General features: G+C 42.1%; 1 protein-coding gene across 3 annotated transcripts; it reads left to right on the forward strand.

Annotated features, from left to right (window-relative positions):
• The first annotated feature begins 388 nt into the window (after positions 1-388).
• On the forward strand, positions 389-21042 carry RNF19B (ring finger protein 19B). Of its 3 annotated transcripts, none has more exons than XM_045548355.1 (9): positions 389-1149; positions 9940-10145; positions 11330-11474; positions 12948-13110; positions 13573-13687; positions 15451-15591; positions 16540-16747; positions 19244-19375; positions 20236-21042. In XM_045548355.1, exons 1-9 carry the CDS (start codon positions 518-520, stop codon positions 20684-20686), a joined length of 2193 nt encoding a protein of 730 aa, XP_045404311.1. In that variant the 5' UTR covers positions 389-517; the 3' UTR covers positions 20687-21042. The 3 variants fall into 3 exon arrangements, with proteins under 3 accessions (XP_045404311.1, XP_045404313.1, XP_045404312.1); XM_045548357.1 differs by having other exon boundaries at positions 11333-11474; positions 20186-21042; XM_045548356.1 differs by having other exon boundaries at positions 11333-11474.
• The last annotated feature ends 404 nt before the right edge of the window (positions 21043-21446 follow it).

The following is a 21446-nucleotide window of genomic DNA, read 5'->3' on the forward strand; positions in this document are numbered from 1 at the left end:
CACCATCTGATCAACCTCTATCTGCTTTTTACAGATAAAGTAACTGAAGCATCCTCTACTGTAAGTGGCCTCAGCCTGTGAGGAACTGCAAACCGAAAAGTCCACTTTGGGAATGATGGGGGTAGGGGTGATGGAATTGGGGGCGGGCCCCAAGGAGAGCAGTTGAGTGGGTCTGAGTCACTGCAACATGGCTGCCCTGAAACCAGCTGACCGGCAGGAGGCGGAGCTCTTCCCAGCTCGCCGGCCCCGCCCCGTTTGGCCCCGCCCAGCGCCCCCCTCGGCCGGGGCGGCACGGGTTGTGAGGTGTCTGAGGTGAGCGCCTGCGCAGTGGGCAGCGGCGCGCGGGGCGGAGGCTTTATAACCACTTCGTCGCGGCCGTTGGGTTTCTATCTCCGGGAGGGCGGCTGAGGCGGCGGCGGCGGCGGCGGCGGCGGCGGCCCGGGCGCCGGCTGGGGGGGCGCTGGGGCGGGAGCTGTGGCGGCGCCGGACGCCCCTAGCCCCTCGGCCTCTGCGGGCCATGGGTTCCGAGAAGGACTCCGAGTCGCCGCGCTCAACATCCCTACACGCGGCCGCGCCCGACCCCAAGTGCCGCAGCGGCGGCCGGCGCCGGCGCCTCACCTTCCACAGCGTCTTCTCCGCCTCGGCCCGCGGCCGCCGCGCCCGGGCCAAGCCGCAGGCCGAGCCGCCGCCCCCGGCCGCGCCGCCGCCTCCCGCCCCGGCCCCAGCCGCGGCCCAGGCCCCGCCGCCCGAGGCGCTGCCCACCGAGCCGGCCGCCGAGGCCGAGGCGGAGGCCGCGGCGGCGTCGGCGCCCGGGCTCGACGACGAGGAGGCTGCGGAGGGCGGTGGCCCGGGCGCGGAGGAGGTGGAATGCCCGCTGTGCCTGATGCGGCTGCCGCCCGAGCGGGCCCCGCGCCTCCTTAGCTGTCCGCACCGTTCGTGCCGGGACTGCCTCCGCCACTACCTGCGCCTGGAGATCAGCGAGAGTCGGGTGCCCATCAGCTGCCCGGAGTGCAGCGAGCGACTCAACCCGCACGACATCCGCCTGCTGCTCGCCGACCCGCCGCTCATGCACAAGTATGAGGAGTTCATGCTGCGCCGCTACCTGGCCTCGGACCCCGACTGCCGCTGGTGCCCGGCCCCGGACTGCGGGTGAGCGCGGGGGCGTGGCCGCCGGGGCCGGTGGGCTGCGGCGGAGGGGCGTGGCGGGGGGCTGCGGGGACCCCGCGTGGGGCCAGGTGCGAGAGGCAGCCCTCGGCGCTCTGTGTGTGTGTGTGTGTGTGTGTCTGTGTCCCAAGAGGAGAGGAGGTGAGGGATGCCTGTGAGGAGGAGAGGAAGGCGGCGACGGCGGCGGGGTGGTAACCAGTAACCATCAGGCAAGCCCAGACTAGTGGGGTGAAGGCACCAACACCCCAGCCCTGCCCTAGGGCTTGAGGTGAGGGCTGAGCAGTCGGTGAGGGGCAGGGAGCTGTCCATCGAGTCAGGAGACAGGGAGAGGCAGTTTTTTGTCAGGTGAATGGCCGTCTGCCCAGAGGTGGGAGTGTATCTCTTAAGGAGAGTGGGGAGGGGATATTTGGCATAAGAGGGAATGAAAATATTCTGAGGGGGCAGCGCTTCGGAGGGGTGTGTCCATCTGGCTAGGGGCAGACTTAGCATCATTGTAGGGGAAGGCGTGTTCTTCCTGACAACCACTGCTGAAAGTTGGGATTGAGCTGACTTGGAAAAAAGGACAGCTCACTGGCAGAGCTCTGGGAGCACCCTGGGCACTATCTGTTCTGTGCCAAGCTGTTGGGAGACACTCTGGTTCTTACCCTGCTGCCTTGGGCAGCGTGAGGGGTGGACAGACCCTTTCTTTGTATAGAGAATCAATGGGGCACTGAGGATAAGAGTGCCCAGGGGTTGGTATGGTGGGAGCAAATGTGTTTCCTGACCCCTTTGATCTTGAGTTCTTGATGACAGTCTTTTTACTGCACCATGTATGTTTGGGCAACATAGTGAGACTCTCCCTCTTAAAAAAAAAAAAGTTAGCAGTGGCATGTGCCTGTAAGTCCCAGCTACTTAGGAGGCTGAGGCAGGAGGATCACTTGAGCCCAGGAGGTCAAGGCCATGATGAGTTGTACCACTGCACTCCAGCCTGGGCTATAGAGCAAGACTCCATCTTCAAAACAAAAAAAAAAGGCAAAAAACAGAGAGGTTCTAAAGGTCAGTGAGTTAAAATATGCAGTATCTGCAATATCTGGACATAATACCACAAGATTTTGCTATCTGAAGCATTCAGTGGAGACTCGCTGTGCCATTCCACCTTTTAAAAGTCTGGTTGTTGCTGTCAGGAGATCCCATGAATAGTTGCATGCATTGAAGGGTCTCATCTAAGTGGTTGGAAATCAAACTACCATTACCTGCTCTGTGACCTTGGACAGAATTTTATTCTTGTGTGTCATGTTTTGGGGACAAAAAGATGATAGGTACTTCTTGCAGTGTGTAAATATAATGCTAGTAAAAAGCTGTGTGATCTTTGCTTCAAAGGAGTTAAGGACTTTTAATTGTAGCCTATATATCAAAAAAGCTGTTTTGAGATTTCCATGATGCTGTTGTTTGTCTGCTTTCAAAAGGAGCTGTCTTAGAGTATCTAGGAGAGTAAGAAGAGTTAACTTCTGTTTTTTTATTCTGCCAAAACTTGTTTAGAAATGGGTGTGTTATTTAACCACACGGAGATGGTGTTTCTAAATTACTTTGAACTGTGGTCAAAGGTACCTTGTTTATGGTAGCTCACTTTCATTTTCAGTTAGTATCAGGAAGGACCTTGTAGGTTCTTGGAAGGGTCTGCTTATGTCTGGTGGTCTTACTGGCCCTACAAGGTTAATTTTTATGACATTAAAATTTTGCAGATACTGTTGATCTATTTTCTGAACCAAAGGAATATTAACTTAAGAGAACACTGCATGGTTAATTTTGGAATAGTACATTAACTCCTTTTTGAGATTTGAGTTTCTTTGAATTTTAACTAAGAAATGTGGCATCACTGATCATCTCTCTGGAAAAGCTCCCCCTTTGTTTTTATTTCTCTGAAGTCAATCTCTGTCTTTGCTCACATGAATAAAAATTAACAGAAACTTATATGCAAGCCTGGAGACAACTCTAAACCATTACTGATTTGGAAGTTATTAAAGAAGTAGGCTATTTCTTATTTTGGCCAAGTATTAGGTTAGTATCATTGAGAGTTAATTTTTTTTTAAATTAGTTAAGAGAATTATAACAATCATATATAAAAAAATTTTTTTCCGTGTATTGTCTATAGGCTTCAGGTGAAATTTGGGGAAAGAAAGCAAGCTGGCATCTGAGTACCTGTGTGCCAGGCATACATAATTTAATTTGATCCTCACAACATTGTGAGATAGATTTGATAATAATTTTGTAGTTGAGGAAACTGAATTTTAAAGAAATTGAGTCACTTGTTCAGGGTCATATAACTAGTAGGTGGTGGAACCAGGCTTGGAACACTAATTTTACCTCCAACCAAGGCTAATATTCTTTCTACTCATCCACTTAGTCTCTCAGTGTTTTGCTATTTTTTTTTTTTTTTTTTTGGAGATGGAGTCTTGCTCTATAGCCCAGGCTGGAGTGCAGTGGTACAACTCATCATGGCCTTGACCTCCTGGCTCAAGTGATCCTCCTGCCTCAGCCTCCTAAGTAGCTGGGACTTATAGGCACATGCCGCTGCACCTGGCTAACTTTTTTTTTTAAGAGGGAGAGTCTCACTATGTTGCCCAGACTGGTCTCGAACTCCTGGCCTCAAGCAGTCTTCCTGCCTCGGCCTCCCAAAGTGCTGGGATTACAGGCGAGAGCCACTGCGCCCAGCCTCAGTCTCTGTTATAAAAAGCACTGGCTCATTGTCATTATTGAGGATGCTATTGTTTGGGTGCATTTCGTTCAGTGTAGCCAAGGATGCTAGAATCTAGTTTCTTTTCTTATTCCTATTGTTAGCAGCCTCTTACCTACTTTATTTTTCTTATCTGAAATAAGCCTAATCCTTTCCTGACTGGAGGGGCTTGACTAATATTTGCAAAGTGTTTTAAGATCTTCAGTTGAAGGTGGTTAGATAAACAGGGAGTAATATTAAAATTCTGTCACTTTCCAAACAGGTGTCTGAGTTCCCTGGAAATGTGGCCAGTGATTTTGTTGCTTCTTTTTTAATGTCAGGAGAAAAATATCTTCTGTGTTCTTACTGAATGTTATGGTTCCCTTGTTTTGTTTTTTAATCAAACTGTTCTATTCTTGGCCTGGTAAAAATCATGAGTGAGTACTAGCAGAGAAGCCTAAGCCCCAGTTATCTCCTATTCCCATATCTGACCATCTTTACTGCCTATACAGATAAAGTTCTTGCCAACCAAATTTATCAAGACCTTCCTCTGCTTCGTGATTGTGTGTGTATATTTGGTAAGGTGAGGGGGGGATGTGAGTGATCTTACAGAGTTCTGATCAGTAGTTTTACTGTGATTAATCATGATAATGAGAGCACCATATATTAAGAGATCCATTATTTGTTTACAAAATATTTGCAGAACAGAGCAAAAAGTTTTGAATTTTTCTTTTCTCATACTTGAATAAGATTTTATTTTATATATAAATAAGAGAACGAATTTCAGTGGGGAAACATTCACATTATTATTTAATAAACTAAGAACAATATTATGAAGTATAATTTTTAAAACATACTTTCAAATGTGATAAAATTAGCTCAAAATACAAATAACTGACATTTTTTATAGTTCTTTAAAGTCTTCAGACTATAGTCTTATTCAGACATAATTTCATTTTAGTCTCATACCGTTAGGTTGTGGTAAATGCATTTTATAAAGGAGAAACCAGTTCAGAGAAGTTTAAGTATGGGGCCCAAAGTCTCATAGCTAATAAATGGCGCAGTCTGTTACCCTTTTGAGTCTCTGCTCAAGCCTGTCTTTTCAGAAACCTCCAAATCATGTACCTGTAATGGTTACCTCTCAAGTACCCTGTTGCCAATCTTTAAAGCCTTTTGAATTGCTAAGAGACAGAGGAGTGAGCAAAGTAAGCAACAGAAAATTTCCTGACATAACAGGGGCAGATCTCCTATATAGAAGAATAGGAGATAAGGCTGTCTTGACCTAAATTCTTTGTGCAGGTCCACCATTCCTGCCTGTCATTGCTGCCTCTGTCCCCTGCAGATTCCCTCCTCCTACCTGATCCCAGGAGATAATGTCAGATATTGGCCTTCCCAGACAACTGGACTAGACCATCCCATAAATAGGAAGCTTCTGATCATCCCTAGTACATTTTATGAAGGAAGAGCAAGCTCCCTGAGCAAGATAAATTTCACAGTCAGTGAAGGAGGATTTTTCCTTTCTGAAACCTTCCTGGCTCCAACCTCCTGTTCTACAACTTTTCCCTGCATCCCCCCACTCTGCCCCCATATGTACTGTCCTCCAGACCAATACGTCTTTCTCATGTTTGCCAAAGTACTCATTCTAAAGTGGAACATCTATATCACTCTTCTGCTTAAAACTGTTCATTCTTTGACTACCTGACCTAGAAGATGACTTCTCATTATGTCTTTAAGAACATATTTATTTTATCTATCCTTATCATTTAAGCTCCTTTATAGTCTCCAACCATCTTTTGATTTTAATTTCTGTTTTTCATCTACATGAATATTTTCCAAGGTATGTTATAGGCATTACTTGAAAGAAAAATGTTTTGTGATCAAATAAGTTTGGAAAATATTCAGTTAAACAAAATAAAACATGTTTACTTATGAATTTCTTAGAGTCTTTAAACACACTAATATGCACTGTAAATCTTGTTAATGCTAATATGCAATCTTCAATATATAATTTCCTCAACTTAGATCACTTGGGAATATGTTTTTGTTTTTTTCTGTGGCATCTTTAAAGCTTAACTTAAACTTTCCCTGACTCTTTGCCATTTTCTAAACTCCTTTAACAGTTGTCACTCTGTCCTGCCTTCGGTTAAGTATCTTGATTTAACAATGCATCTTTTGCTCTGAGTAGATTGAGAGCTCACTCCTCTAGACTAGGATATCTATATTCTGACTATTTCTACAACTCTATGTACAAAATCTTTCAATTAGGTCCCAGAAGAATGGCATGCATAGGTGATATTTGATGAGAAAGATGAGGAATACAAGCAGCACAGTTCTTAGAGGAAGAACAGAGATGAGAAGGGTGGGCAAGAGTAGGATAGACAGGTGATCATTCAGCAGACATGTCTGAGAATGATATAGTGTTGAATCTGCATGAGTACTGGGTATTACTTAAAGGACTTAGACATAGTCCTCTTGATGGGGAGTCTGACCTGGTATAGAAGGCAAATGATTTGTTGATAGGAAATTATATAAATGTAATGTGGTAAATACTAAAGAAAATACAAGTGCTCTTAGACAGATGAAAGAACAATAGGTTTTTCATGATGGTTTCAAGAAAGACTTTAGAGAGGAAATGATATTTGATCTGGGCCTGCAAGAATATGAGTAGGAGTTTATACCAGGCAGACAAAGATGAGAATAGAGAAAAAAGCATTTTAAACCATAGTGTTATGAGAAAGTGCATGAAAGTCTAAAAATAGAAGACAGTACTAAGTCTGGAGTCTGGTTTGGTTAGCCTCTGGATGCATATTATAGGGAGCATGATCTGGGAAGTGACTAGAGATCAATCTGGAAAGGTAAACTGATTCAGATTGATAGTCCTAAATTATGCAAATAAGTTTAGGGTTGAAGGACTTGGAAATATTTTAAGCAGAAGAATAACCTCGTGATAGATGACCTTCTGGAATAGAATTTGAGTTGTAGTATAGAATAGACCAGATAAGAAGGAGTCTCTTGCAGTTGTCTGGCCTATAGGTGGGTCTGAAATAGGGCAGGAGAAAGAGAGATAGTAAGGGTACAGCTCATTGTGACAACTTGGCCCATGTCTACCACTCTCACATCCAATAGCATCAGGTTCTATTTGTAAATAGGGAACTGAGTTAAATTACATGACTTGGGGATGGGAAGTCCAGACATGATATAGGAACACATTTCTTAAACTACCAGGGTCTGTTGGAGCATAAGCAAATATATACGAATGGAAAATTTTCCCTCCAGGGCTGAAGTTATGTAGTGCTATGATCTTGATCTTGCTTGTCACATTATGATGTTTCTAAAGATTTAGGAAATTAATAAAATGAGTAAAAGTTTTATGAATTTGGGGGGGATGTGTCTGTATTCTTAGCAGCATGTAATTTCCTACACCTTCCTTTTAGCTTCTAATTAGCAAGCTTGGATGTTTGATTAACATAAAAGAGCATAATAGGAGAGAAGCTCCAGTGTAAAATATGGAAGCGAAGGAACAAGATTATTAGGGTAGATTTGGTCTCAAGGATATTTTTTTTCAACTATTGGGGAAGAAAATTGCCCTATTCAGAACTTAGGGATTTTCCCCTGACATGAGTTTATATGAAATTTTAGGATTTACAGTACTTGGCATATAGTAAACCAATAAATACATGGAGAAGTTGAAAAGACTGCTATAGAGCAGAATGGTGACCCAGGAGAAGAGCTAGAATGCCCTAGGGAAAGTCAAACAAAAGAAACAAGAGAGGGTCTCTATCATTCATTCAACACAGGTATTTTGAGCCTGAACCAGTGTGCCAGACCCTGGAGATGAAACAATGGGTGATACCTCTCCTTAAGTCCAGTGTGGTTGGGGAGGCAAGCATATAAACAGATAATTACAATATAACGTGATAAGTGTTATAAAGTAATTGTGCACAGGCATGAGGCAGCTGCCTGGAGAGGTTAAGTAGATTTTATAGAGATGACATGTGAGCTGGTTCTTACTTGGATATTTGCCAGGGCAAGAAGTAAGGAAAAGACATTTCTAGGCAGAAGAAATACAGTTTGTAAAGGCTGGGAAGTAGGACAAAGTGGGCTATGTTTTTATACCGTCCTTTTGGGCAAGATCTCAAGTTCAGTTTTAGAACATGTTTAGCTACCCTTGGAGGTGACAAGCACCTATACCTCCATTTGGGAGGACAGAAGCTAAGGTTTGGAGATTTTAACTAGCTCAGTGTCATGCAGTATGAGTCACAGGCAAGAGCTCAGGCCAGGCGCCCAAAAACAGAAATGCCAAGTCTCGTGCCTTGAGTAATTCTTTGTCATAGTAATAAATTGCTGTAGATTCATGAGTATTTTGGGTTATTTCACTTCCTTGGAACCAAATAACACTCTCAAAATTGACATTGTCAATTCTATCAAATGCTCTTCTTTAAAAAAGCAAGGTGTGGGGGCTCTGTTATTAAATATTTACTTCTATCATGTGAGGTAGGAATGGATCATGAAGTGTTCAAGGCTTCCTGACAGGCTGTCTATTTAATTTGTGTCTTCAGAAGTTGACTTAATACTTTTCTGAGGTCATCCAGTAACTTTTCCATTTAATACAAAATAGCAAGCAAATCACTTTCTTCAGGAGACACATTGTTTATCTTTACTAGTTATTTTGCAGCGAGGTGGGGTAAATTTGCTCAGAACTCCTACAGGATATGAATCATTTGCATTCACACAGTGACCTATTCTCACTTTGTTCTTTCCGAGAAGAGTTTTAATACAGCATGTATTATATAACATAGGGGATACATTATCACTTATATTTCAAAATCATTCTCAAATCAATTTGCAAAATCTATGATAAACCTGAGAACTTGAGTTGCTATTATGAACATTTAATGTACATTCAAATAAATAAGCCATACTTGGTCAATAATTTCAATGGAAACAAACAAACAAATAAGCACACTGTAGAACAAATCCAAAAAAATGTTATTAGCCTTTTGCATGAATTGTTTGAGGTCTTTGGATATTGGAGGTGGAATAGGGGACAACAAAGTGCAGATGACAACATGTTATCCTGCAATCATTGACAATCTCTGTTTAAAAATCGTGATGAATTTTCAGTTTTCCATTTGTTTCTTTAAATTACTTTTTTAAAAATTTTATTTAAAGTGTTCACTTGTTAGAGAAATCTGAACATTGAGTTGACATGTTTAGAATTAATCAGAAAGGCTAAGATTTATAAATATATTGGATTGTTTGTGGGAGACTAATTCTTGGTAAATGAACATGAATGAGAAGAAATGGTTTATGCTGAGCTGATAAATTCTGAATTGCTTATCTTTATACTATAAGAATATGTGTCAGAAGAGACAAAGGGAGATATATGGCCTTAATGCTATATTAATCAATAAGAGAGATGGATGGTATTCTTGGATCTGGAGCCTGCCAATAAAGGAGACATTTCAAGGTATAGATCTGAGTTGAAAAGAAAAAGAAAAAAACATCGTATGAAAAGATAAGATGAGCTTTCAGTAGGAGATGTTGATCATAAGTCCATTTAAGGTTATTGCCTCTCTGGCTATGGTCAGATCAGCTTCAGAGTGGAACAAAAATGAATAAGTATACTTGCTTTTAGTTCTTGCTGTAGCTCTTTACAACTGTTCTATTTTTCATGTAAACAAATTCTAATCTCTTTAAATATAGCAAACTATCAAAAGGAAATAGTTTTGTACCCTGTTATTTATGAAACTTGCTGTGGCAAATTGCTCCTAAAGCAGCTTGAAGTATGACTGAATAAATGATAGAAATTCAGACTAATGTAATATTTCCCCCCATTTTTTAAGGAAATAGATGTGACTTGAGTTTGGAATCCCTAGAAGAAATTTACTTTCTCACATGGGATATGTTTTATAGCTGGTCAGTTGTACTTTGTGTGTGTGCGTGTGCGCGTGTGTGGTCTTTTCTCTGCATCATATATGGTGGTGGGGTGGTGCCACACAGTGTTAAATCCTGATGAATAATGTCTGTCTTGGTTAGATCATTCTTACTTTACTGATATCTCTTCCTGTTTCCTTACCCAGTTACGCTGTTATTGCCTATGGCTGTGCCAGCTGCCCAAAGCTAACTTGTGAGAGAGAAGGCTGCCAGACTGAGTTCTGCTACCACTGCAAGCAGATATGGCATCCAAATCAGACATGCGATATGGCCCGTCAACAGAGGGCACAGACTTTGCGAGTTCGGACCAAACACACGTCAGGTCTCAGTTATGGGCAAGAATCTGGACCAGGTATAAGTTGGCATTATCTCATTGCCTCTTTATTTGGTATTTCATTATGTGGGCTCAAAGCTGGAAGAGATTATTTTACTGTATAACCCAAGTATTCCCAGGGATCAGAGAAAAGAAAATATAATTTAGTAATACTTTCAATATTATATTTGATAAATAGCTTCCCTCTCTGACCATTATAGAGGTTATCCAACCCACATAAAATTGGAATACAGCAAAATTGAATTGTCTGGTTTCTGCCTTCTTAGTAATATGTCTCAGATTGGAGGACAATTAGGTCCTTTTGCTAGGGGCTTTTTCACCCAAAACTTTCATTGTGAGCAGAAAGACATTTAATTAGCGTTAAACCTGTACTGTTTGCCTTCAAGCTGTAAATGCATCACCACTTTCGGAAATGGGGTACAGATTTAAGAAAAGGAAGTAACAGTAGTATGGATTAATGATTAACCTTAAAAGGAGGAATGTCACACATTCAGTTCCAACCTTGACAAGTCAGAGTAAACCTATTTGCCTTGTACTTTATTTCACTGATGTCATTTGGGAGAGGCTAGTCAGAAACATTCTGCCATTCACTTTTTCCTGGCACAACATAATCTCCTACATTGTCATTTTGATAGGGTGTTTCTTAACTTGCTGTGAAAATTACCAGGTGTATGCTACATAGCATACTCAATTTTTTTTTTTAGGTTTTGAATTTGAAAGTGTAATGGGAAGGGATTGTGGGTTGTGTTAACAGCAAATCACAATGATACTTGTTGAACTTGAAAAATTAGTTTCCTGAACTAATGGGTATTTCAAAACTTAAAGCCAATTCTAGGCTACAGACTATTCTTCCTGTAGGATTCTGCTTTTAAATCTGCCAGCCTACTGACTGGTAGAAATTCCATTTTTCTTGGAAACATCTTTTTCTCTAGGGAAGTCTCCTTGCTCAGAGTGTGGCTCAAGTGCTATGTAAGATGCCAGTTATTGGAATAGACAGCTCAATATAAGATAGGATCTGTTTTATGAAAATTTCTGAGGTCTAGGCATAGCCAACCTTTCAGTAAAGTGGATTGCACAATTTGGAATGCTCAGTCAAGAGTTCTTAACTGCCACTTCATTTCTTGTATGTGTTCTTAGGAATAATTAAGTCAAACTGGTTTAACTGGGGTATTTTTCTACCCATTGTTTTCTTCCTCCCTTAGCAGATGACATCAAGCCATGCCCACGATGCAGTGCTTACATTATCAAGATGAATGATGGAAGCTGTAATCACATGACGTGTGCAGTATGTGGCTGTGAATTCTGCTGGCTTTGTATGAAAGAGATCTCAGACTTGCATTACCTCAGGTAAGATGGGAAATGTGTCCATTGCCTTTGTAATCTTGTTCTCTCACTGATCTGGGGAAAATGATATCAAAGAGATATAGTCGTCCTCTCATTACAGAATAAGGAAGCTGTAAAATGTTCCTATGATGTGCCCCTTTGATCGTGGTTTTTCTCTAGCTCCACAACCTCTAGGGACTGTTTCTTCCGTCACCTCCCAGGTCATATCTTATTCACTCCTAGCATGGCTTTTAAAGCTTTCCACAGTCTGGCCCTAATCTACTTTTCTAGCTTATCCCATTTTGCTTTTATACATGCTATATTTCAGATAATCTGGGCTTGTTGTTCCCTGTGTCTCTTTTTGCTCTCTTGCTTCCATACTTGTTCATGTTCTTTCCTTTGCCTGGAATGCTTTCTGATCACCTTGCAGTATCTCCCTTTTATCTCAACTTGTTCAGTTCTTATCCATCCTTTAAGAGCCACATAAATGCCATTTCATCCATACAACTTTGTCTGCTTCATTCTTCTTTATTGACATTCTTTTATCTCTTTCGTTATAAATATCATCACCATGATGATGATACATGTCTAAGTGGTACTTTAAGTACATGTCTAATCTTAATAAACTATAAGTATATTGAGGCTGGAGTTATGACTATTTTACAGTTTCTTACATGTAGTGAGTTTCCAAAGAATTCATTGATATAATGTTAAAATATTGTTCTGAAGTAGTTTATATTTACAGACAAATTTAGCATTCATTGTGTAAATGAAACCCCTTCATTTCCAAATTATTGAACATTTAAGTACTTACTATGTACCAGTCACTGGGGACACAGGGGTGAATAAGACATGATCCCTACTTTCAAAATTGCTTACCCCATGTAGCCTCCTTCGGAGGCTGAGGCTGGAGGATCCTTTGAGGCCAGGAGTTCAAGACCAGGCTGGGCAACTTAGTGACAGCCCATCTCCTATGGAAAAGAAAAAGAAAGAGTACCAGATCAACATAAAAGGTGCAACAAGTTCTTTTTATATCCTTTCCCAGGAGCATAGTCTGCAGTATCTATTAGTTGTGGTAGAACATATGCCAAGAAAACTACACAAATCAGGGTGTTCATTAGCTGCAAGACACAATGTTGTCTGCATGAGATATCATCCTTGTTAGCAAGTGCACAGGCTATCCAGGATCCCAAGTATTGTCAGTCAAGGGATCTAGATCTGTGTTGGTGGGTTAGGGAAGACCGAGTTCAGCAGAGAAGAATGGAAAAAGAGTTTCAAGTCTGGAGGCTTGCCTTTACAAAAGAAAAAAAAAAAGTTAGAGCCCGGAGCTCTAATAGTCTGGCCTTGTCCTTTGCTCTGTCTTGTGTAATATATTCATTTCCTGTAACCTCTTGTAACTTTTAATCACTTCTATTGAAAAGAAGTCTGTTGCTCTTATGAATCCCTCTGATGACAGTAGCTGCATTTGTAACTAACTTCAGCATGTTTGCTCTGCAGCCCCTCTGGCTGTACATTCTGGGGCAAGAAGCCATGGAGCCGTAAGAAGAAAATTCTTTGGCAGCTGGGTACATTGATTGGTGCTCCCGTGGGGATTTCTCTCATTGCTGGCATTGCCATTCCTGCCATGGTCATTGGCATTCCTGTTTATGTCGGAAGGAAGGTAAGACATCCTGGGTTGTGTGCATGTTCCAGCTTTAGGTTTGTTGGTAAAGGTTTGAGGGAAATGAAAAGGAGCTTACATTTCAAAGCTGCCTGAAAACCAACTGGTTCTTAGATAAAAATAACCTCAATTTCTTAAATGGATTTTCATAAACCCCCATGAGATCTGAAAGTTCTTATTAACATCCTGGGCCTGGTTTATCTCAGTGACTTAAAGGTAAAATGCTTACTTCATTCCCCTGAGTTATATTTTATCTCTTCTTGGAGCATCTTTGTCTGCATTAGTTTATATCTTTCAGGTCTGAGTTAGGTTAAAATTTGAGAAAGATTCCTCTTTAGGGTGGAGGATATGTTTTAATATAGGTAACTTATAAGTGAATATTCATTTGTCCCTTTTTTTCCTCTGGCAAAAGACCAATGTCCTAACCTGCTGACCTGGATTTTTTTTTTTTTTTATTCTTAGATTCACAGCAGGTATGAGGGAAGGAAAACCTCCAAACACAAGAGGAATTTGGCTATCACAGGAGGAGTGACCTTGTCGGTCATTGCGTCCCCAGTTATTGCTGCAGTTAGTGTTGGTAAGCTAGTTACGATAATGACTCCTCTCTCTCTATCAGCTTTCTGACTGTGGCAGTTTAGCCAGCTGGCCAGGTATTTCCCAGAGATGACCACATTTTATGCCAAACCCTTCTTGGTAGTTACGTCCATTAGGCACCATTATTATGATTTTTTTTTATTTTTTTAGCCACACCAATTATCAGAGTTGGGGATCTTTTGTTCTTAAGTTAGTGTCTAGAACGCCATCTGGCACATAGAAAAAGATTGAATTAAAGAAAATTACTGGCTGGGTGCAGTGGCTCACGCCTATAATCCTAGCACTCTGGGAGGCCGAGGCGGGAGGATCGCTCGAGGTCAGGAGTTCAAAACCAGCCTGAGTAAGAGCGAGACCCCATCTCTACTAAAAAATAGAAAGAAATGATCTGGACAGCTAAAAATACATATAGAAAAAAAAAATTAGCTGGGCATGGTGGCACATGCCTGTGGTCCCAGCTACTCAGGAGGCTGAGGCAGAAGGATTGCTTAAGCCCAGGAGTTTGAGGTTGCTGTGAGCTAGCCTGACGCCACGGCACTCTAGCCCAGGCAACAGAGCGAGACTCTGTCTGAAAAAAAAAAAGAAAGAAAAAGAAAATTACTTTAATCCCTAGTTCACCTTTCATATTCCTCCTCCTCCACTTGCCATGGTACTTTTATTTTGATTTGTTAAATGTATACACTGTACATACATTCTCATTTGATCATTGACAGCCCTGGGAAGGTAGGTCTGAGGTCGTACAGCTACTACATTGGAGCCAAGATTCTAATCCTGGTCTTTCCGATGGCAAGTCTGGTCATCATTTTGTTAAACTAGGCAACCTCTCTGGAATAGCTTCCCAGTATTTTGGGAGGCATGAGTGTTTGTTTTAGAATAATCATAATATAACTAACATTTAATGAAGTTCTCCGTGTGCCAGGAGTGGTTCCAAGTGTTTTTCACATATTAATTTATTTAATCTTTACAATCCTCACAAAAAGCAGCATAATTATAACAGAAAAGTGCAGTAGTTTTCCCAGGGTCACTTAGCTGGGTTATGAATCAAAGCAGTCTGCCTTTAGATCCTGTGCTTTTTTTTTTTTTGAGAGAGTCTTGCTCTGTCACTTCAGGTAGAGTACAGTGGTGTCATCGTAGCTCCCACTGCAATCTCAAACTCTTGGGCTCAAGCAGTCATCCTGCCTGAGACTCCCAAGTAGCTGGGACTACAGGTGCATACCACAACGCCCAGTTAATTTTTCTATGTTTAGTAGAGACAGGATCTCGCTCTTGCTCAGGCTGGTCTCGAACTCCTGAACTCAAGCAGGTGTGAGCCGCCTTGCTCTCCCAGCCAGCTCCTATGCTCTCAACAACTAAGCCATTCTATCTCACACAGCAGTAAAATTTTGGAATTAACATCCTCAAGAATCCTAAACTCAGTCAGTAGTCACTTATTTAATGTTTGATTCTTGATTGGTTCTTAGGTTAGCACTTTAGCAGTGAATAGAAGAGGAGGAAATGAAAACATATTTACTGTGTTAGACACTATACATGCATTCTCATTTGATCATTGACAACTCTGGGAAGATAAATAAATCCAAGGTCATATAGCCGGTAAATGAGCTATTACACCAGGCAACCTCTTCTGAGTAGCCATCTTCTGTCTTTCTTTGGCCTTTTATAAAGTGGTTTGTCCATGCCCAGCCTGGGAAAAAGAATTCAGGGCAGTTGGAACCTGATGGCCTGCTGACATGTTTCCTCCTCTTCCCCCAGGTATTGGTGTCCCCATTATGCTGGCCTACGTCTATGGGGTTGTGCCCATTTCTCTCTGTCGTGGAGGTGGCTGTGGAGTTAGCACAGCAAACGGAAAAGGAGTGAAAATTGAGTTTGATGAAGATGATGGTCCAATCACAGGTAGAAAAGGAATTTTATTTCTATTTGAATTTATGGCACACAAGATAAAAATCAGTAAAATTTAGCATATTTTACAGGGAGACTGTCATTGGATTACTTTAGATAATGAGCTTTGTAGGGGGTAAAGTATTTTTAGCTTTTCATTTCTTTGTTCCGGAGTTATTAGGTTAATTCCTCTGGTACTTGCCTCTGTGTGGCAGGTACAAACTAGTAGGATTCCAAGTAACTCCAAATATGCTGGTAGTAGTGGTGATTATAATAAAGTCTTATATCTGCACAGTACTTTATAATTTTCAGAGGACTTTACACAGTTATTATCTCACTTGCTTTTTACAACAGCTCTCTGAAGAGGAAGGACGGGGCTATCATTATCCCCACTTAAATGGGAACTTCTTTGAGCTTTTGTCTCATATTTATTAAGAGCTTTTGCAAGGGCTGGGACTAGAGCAAGTCTTCTGACTTCTACTTTAATGTCATTTCTACTTTACCATAGTAACTAACCTGGGGCACAAAGGTCCCCAAAGGTTTTTCAAGCTTCCTAGTAGAAGCTCCCACTAGAATCAGCACATGATCTAAACATACTTTGAAATCTTCCTGCTCGATTAAATGGCAACTACAATGTAGTAGAAAGTGAATAATGGATTTGGAATCAAAATTGTCATTTTGTGTGACTAACCATGACCTTAGACAAGTCATTGAGTTTTAAATTCTAGCTTCCTCAACTAAAATTGAGGCTATCAATGCCTAGTTATTAGAAGGATTAAAAACAAACATATACTAAAACACCTGGTAAGTGGTAGCTGCACAAAATAGCTGTTCATTAAGTGAATACCTTAGTACTTTTCTACATGAAAATCCTCCATTCTGAAGAGTCATTGCAGGAATATGCCTACCAGATTGTTTTGATGCTGTGCTATAGTGAATTGAGATGTTTGGTTCTATCCCCAGTGGCAGATGCCTGGCGAGCCCTCAAGAATCCCAGCATTGGGGAAAGCAGCATCGAAGGCCTGACTAGCGTGTTGAGCACTAGTGGAAGCCCTACCGACGGGCTCAGCGTCGTGCAAGGCCCCTACAGTGAAACAGCCAGCTTTGCAGCTCTGTCAGGGGGCACGCTGAGTGGCGGCATTCTCTCCAGTGGCAAGGGAAAATACAGCAGGTAAACAATAGATAATTTCTGACAAAAATGGTTAGAATTATAAGAAGTAACATATTGAGCCATTTCTCTGTGCCAGGCATGTCCTATACATCATCTTATTTTGATGTAATTGTCAGCGTTATCTTTTTTTTTAACTTTTACAAATGGGAAACAGGTTTAGAAAGGTTAAGTGACTTATGCACTTCAGTGTTCTTTCCACTGCACCATAGCTGCTTCTATATAAAGAATAATCCTGACTTCAGATCCTCCCTCAACTACATTAGGCTGCCTGTTTCAGGAAGGGATAGCGGGCATTTTTATAGAATTCCTAAGGCTGTGCTCTCCATTAGGCTTGTCACTGGCTTTCAGCTGAATAGCATTTATGCTGTACCTTGGCTTATTGGTACTGTGATCCTGATTACCTTTCTATTCTCTTTCGATAGATAAGGAAAATCAATTCCATGAACTTGTGTAGAGAATATGTGAAGCTTTATGACTAAAAAGATTGTGACTTGCTTGGTCATTTCAGTACTTAAACAAAACAGAATATATTCAGAGGAGCATGACAGATGTTACATGAGAAGTAGTTGAATGCACTGGAGAAGAGAGGCCTGGGGAGGGGTAAAGGTGGAGCAAAGCAGGATAGGAGGGGAGGGGAGATGGTTGCCTTCAAGTATCTGAAGGGCCGTTAACTAGGAAAAGGATTAGACTTCTGTGACTCATGCCAAGAGGTAAATTAAGATGACTTGGCAGAAGCTAGATGGAAACTAATTTTGGTTCGGTATAGAGAATATAGGGAAAAGCTATTTAAAAGCCCAAAGAAGGAAAGGACTACCTTAGCCAGATACTGAGCTGCCTATCCCTGGTAGTGTTTAAAGTGGACCAGATGGCCATTTGGTTATTAGAAGAATGTAAGCAACAGATAGCAGGTAGACTAGATCCCACACTGAGTGCCTGTCAGTCACCTAGGAGCCTCTTAAAAATATATTTCAGGGCTCTATTCAAGAATTAATAACTTAGAATCTCATGGAGTAGGGCCTAGAGGATGGTCTGTGTTTTGATAAAGCTCCCCCGGTGATTCTAGCGTAGCCATTGCAGGAACCAGCATCTGGGAACTACCTGAGTAGGTGACCTTTGTGAAGGGCTCTTCCAACTCAGAGCGATTCTGTGGCAGAGCTGAAACTAGAACCTAGTCCTCTGACTCCGTGTACTTTCCATTGCACTCCCTCATTTTTCTGGGGCCTTGGCACGTGTTTGAAGGGCCTGTGGGGCTGGAGCAGCAGAGCAAAAGCACAAGGCAGCAGGATGGAGGCTGCTTGAATGCGCAGCTGCTGGCTGCTACTGACCTGGCTCTGTCTCATGACTTGGTTGTCTCTTGTTAGGGGATCCCGCCCCCACATGCTGGAGTATTCATTGCCATGCTTTCTTAAAACCAACACCCCTGTAAATAAGCAGACAGACGTAATTGGAGACTGACTTGCTGAAACTGCAGCTTAGCCAGTCCAGCTGTTCCAGTTCTGTGAAAGCCTTTCTTTTATAGGAAGTGAATGAGTCAGATGGGTTTGACTGTGAAACCCATTATGAGGAATACTTAAGTGTGCAACAAAATGGTGTTGGAGCCAAGAAGGGAATTAGTTATGGGTTCCTAGCTCTGAGACACATTGGGAAAGTTTGCTGCTCTAAGAGGAGGGAGGAGGTTGACTCCTACACGTCCTTCAATCTCATAGCCTGGGGGTAATTTGATTGCTAACCCGTTTGAGTTCCTATTATGTGCCAGGCAGGGAGGGTAAAGTGTGAATGAGTTGTGGTCTCCTGTGGTGTTCACAGAGGAATGGGAGAAAGATGCATAAGTTGATAAATAGGTAGGTGCTGTGGGAGTACTTAGTTGGAATTGAGTGGTTTGCTGAGAGAATGAGGGGAAATGGTATTTCCTTTGTTGTTAAGGACTGAATGTAAGTTTGGTAGAGAAAAGAAACTTCCAGAGAGAGGGAATAGCATGTGCAAAGTCATGGAGGTATAAAATGTGTGTAGGTAGCTAAAGAAAGAAAAAATTCATAGTGACTCTGATTTCGGATTGATAGTGAGTAATGGAACTGGACAGAGTGCTCCCTGGCAGATCAGGAAAACCTTAAATGCCTGTTGGCAGTAGGGAACCAGGAATGAGAGAATTGTTAGAGCGACTAGGTCTGACTAGGTCTTTGTCTAACCGGCACTGGTCTGGAGGTTGTTTGACTTGGACTCAGACTACTGGAGAGGGAACCTAATTGTAATCATCTGGGCAAGACACATTGAGGACATGAAATTAAGCAGTAGCAGTGGGGATAGAAAGGAGGGGACGATTTCAATAGGTATTTAAGAGAGAAAATGTGTGGGCATCTAATTGAGCTGTTTGACAATTAGAGATCAGACAGATCACCACAATTTACAGAAGAAAAATGGAAGAGATGTGTGCCAGGAAGCAGACTGTCTTGGAATACCCAGGTCTCATATTAACTTGAACGTCCCCTCTTTACACAGGTTAGAAGTCCAAGCCGATGTCCAAAAGGAAATTTTCCCCAAAGACACAGCCAGTCTTGGTGCAATTAGTGACAACGCAAGCACTCGTGCTATGGCCGGTTCCATAATCAGTTCCTACAACCCACAGGACAGGTATGTGAACAGTCAGATGCCCAGGAGAGGTTGCCTTTTTTGATTGGGTACTAGGTCTTCAGAAGCTCAATGCCTCATGTCAGGGCTCTGTGTACCAGCTAGTGGGGTATACCCTGTGAATTCACTGAGCAAGTTCTTGGTGCTGGAGTGTTTAGCATCTCTTGATTCTTCTTGTTAGTACTTGAGATTTTTAGAGATTTCTTTTCTTTCTTCCTTCCTTTTCTTTTAGAGGTTTTTCTTTTCATTTCTTTTTTTCTTTCTTTTTCTTTCTTTTTTTTTTTTTTTTGTGTGTGTGTGTGTTTTCTTGGCTATTACAGCAATGTATAGTTGCAGGGAACTTTAAAGGGCTAGATTGGTGTTCATTGATGTCTGTGAGTCTAGGGTTTCTGGTCGCCTCTGCTTGATAGGGTTCCCATAGACTATTCTCTTTCATTTTGAGGAGCTAGTGCATCTGGTGTTATCGTGGTACTCCTGCTGTAGGGATTCTGGCTTCTTCTACTGTGGCACAATAGTAAAAAACTACGAATCTTCTTTCACTTTTATATTTTGAGTAAGCTAGTGTGAGACTCTGAGCTTAGCTGAATTTTGGAAGCTCTTTTTAGATGTTTAAAGAGATTGGCTGAGGTGTGTATATGTGTGTGTACATGCATGTGTGTGTATTAAATCAGCACAAAGGATATAATTGCTCTTTTCTATGTTATTTGAGTGTTAGGTTAAAATTTTATTTTTACTAAAAGTGAGATATAGTCCATTGTTTACCTATTTTTTTAACTTCCTAATCCTGAACCCACAAACTGCTTTTACCAACAGGTATAGCATGACCCGTACATGACTCAGCAAAGTGGATTTTGTCTCCACAGAGAATGCAACAATATGGAAATCCAAGTGGACATTGAAGCCAAACCAAGCCACTATCAGCTGGTGAGTGGAAGCAGCACAGAGGACTCGCTCCATGTTCATGCTCAGATGGCGGAGAATGAAGAAGGTAGTGGTGGCGGAGGCAGTGAAGAGGATCCCCCCTGCAAACACCAAAGCTGTGAACAGAAAGACTGCCTGGCCAGCAAACCTTGGGACATCAGCCTGGCCCAGCCTGAGAGCATCCGCAGCGACCTGGAGAGCTCCGACACGCAGTCAGACGATGTGCCAGACATCACCTCAGATGAGTGTGGCTCCCCCCGCTCCCATACTGCAGCCTGCCCCTCAACCCCCAGAGCCCAAGGTGCAGCGAGCCCAAGTGCCCACATGAACCTTTCTGCTCCAGCCGAGGGACAGATTGTCTTGAAGCCAGAAGGCGCAGAAGTCAGAGTATGAAGTGGAATGAATGCTCCTGTTCTGAGAAGCACACTTGTTGTAACTGCATCTTTTAGAATCTTTTTTTGAGGGGGTGGGGTGGGGATTTATGTATTTTATTTCAAAGATTCTCTGGTCCTAGGTTTTCCCCAGGGAAATTCTGAGAAATTTGCAATTTCTTACCAGATAAAACATGAGAAGTTTGCCCTTTGTCCCTCTGCCCTTCCCCCACCCTTTTTTAGTTTTAATTTATTGGTTAAACTGATGGTGGCGATCTGTGAGGTGTGTCAAAGAATGTACATATGTATGTGTGTATATTGTATGCTAAACATATTACGGAAGGACACATTTTAATAAAGATTTCTGTCGTAATTCAATTTATCTCATTTTCCTTGGCTTGGGTAGCCCTACAGAGCCAAGTGTTGGAAACAGAGCACTAGTCTTTGACAGTCTCTACCTGAGTTTTCTAATCCCAGGGAAGAAGGATTGTATTCAGGTACAGCTGCGAAGGAGTCATCTCTAAACCAGTGACTCCTAGCATGACAGGAAGCAAAACTAGGCTTGTTTTGGCCTGTGTAGTCAGACTGAAGCATTATTAGCTGAGTCAGCTAAGTAGGGAAGCAGTAGATTAAAACGAACCTTGTTTGCCCTCTAGAGGCAACTGTGCAGTTTACTGTTAAAGCTTTATTTACCCTTTTCTGCATGATAGTCACTGTTAGTCCTATGCTTCAGAGGAGGAAGGGAGTGGCAGTCCCAAGTAGCTCTTAAGAGAGACCCCAGT

Source organism: Lemur catta, chromosome 3 (genome assembly GCF_020740605.2).
Source record: "Lemur catta isolate mLemCat1 chromosome 3, mLemCat1.pri, whole genome shotgun sequence".
Classification (NCBI taxonomy): domain Eukaryota; kingdom Metazoa; phylum Chordata; class Mammalia; order Primates; family Lemuridae; genus Lemur; species Lemur catta.

What these genes read in the sequence shown, in the direction of transcription:
- RNF19B (XM_045548355.1), top strand. Translation starts at nt 518, where the DNA reads ATGGGTTCCGAGAAGGACTCCGAGTCGCCGCGCTCAACATCCCTACAC. An exon ending in CTGTTTATGTCGGAAGGAAG is followed by an intron (nt 13,111 to 13,572) that starts GTAAGACATCCT and finishes TTTTATTCTTAG; the next exon opens with ATTCACAGCAGGTATGAGGG. An exon ending in GGCAAGGGAAAATACAGCAG is followed by an intron (nt 16,748 to 19,243) that starts GTAAACAATAGA and finishes CTCTTTACACAG; the next exon opens with GTTAGAAGTCCAAGCCGATG.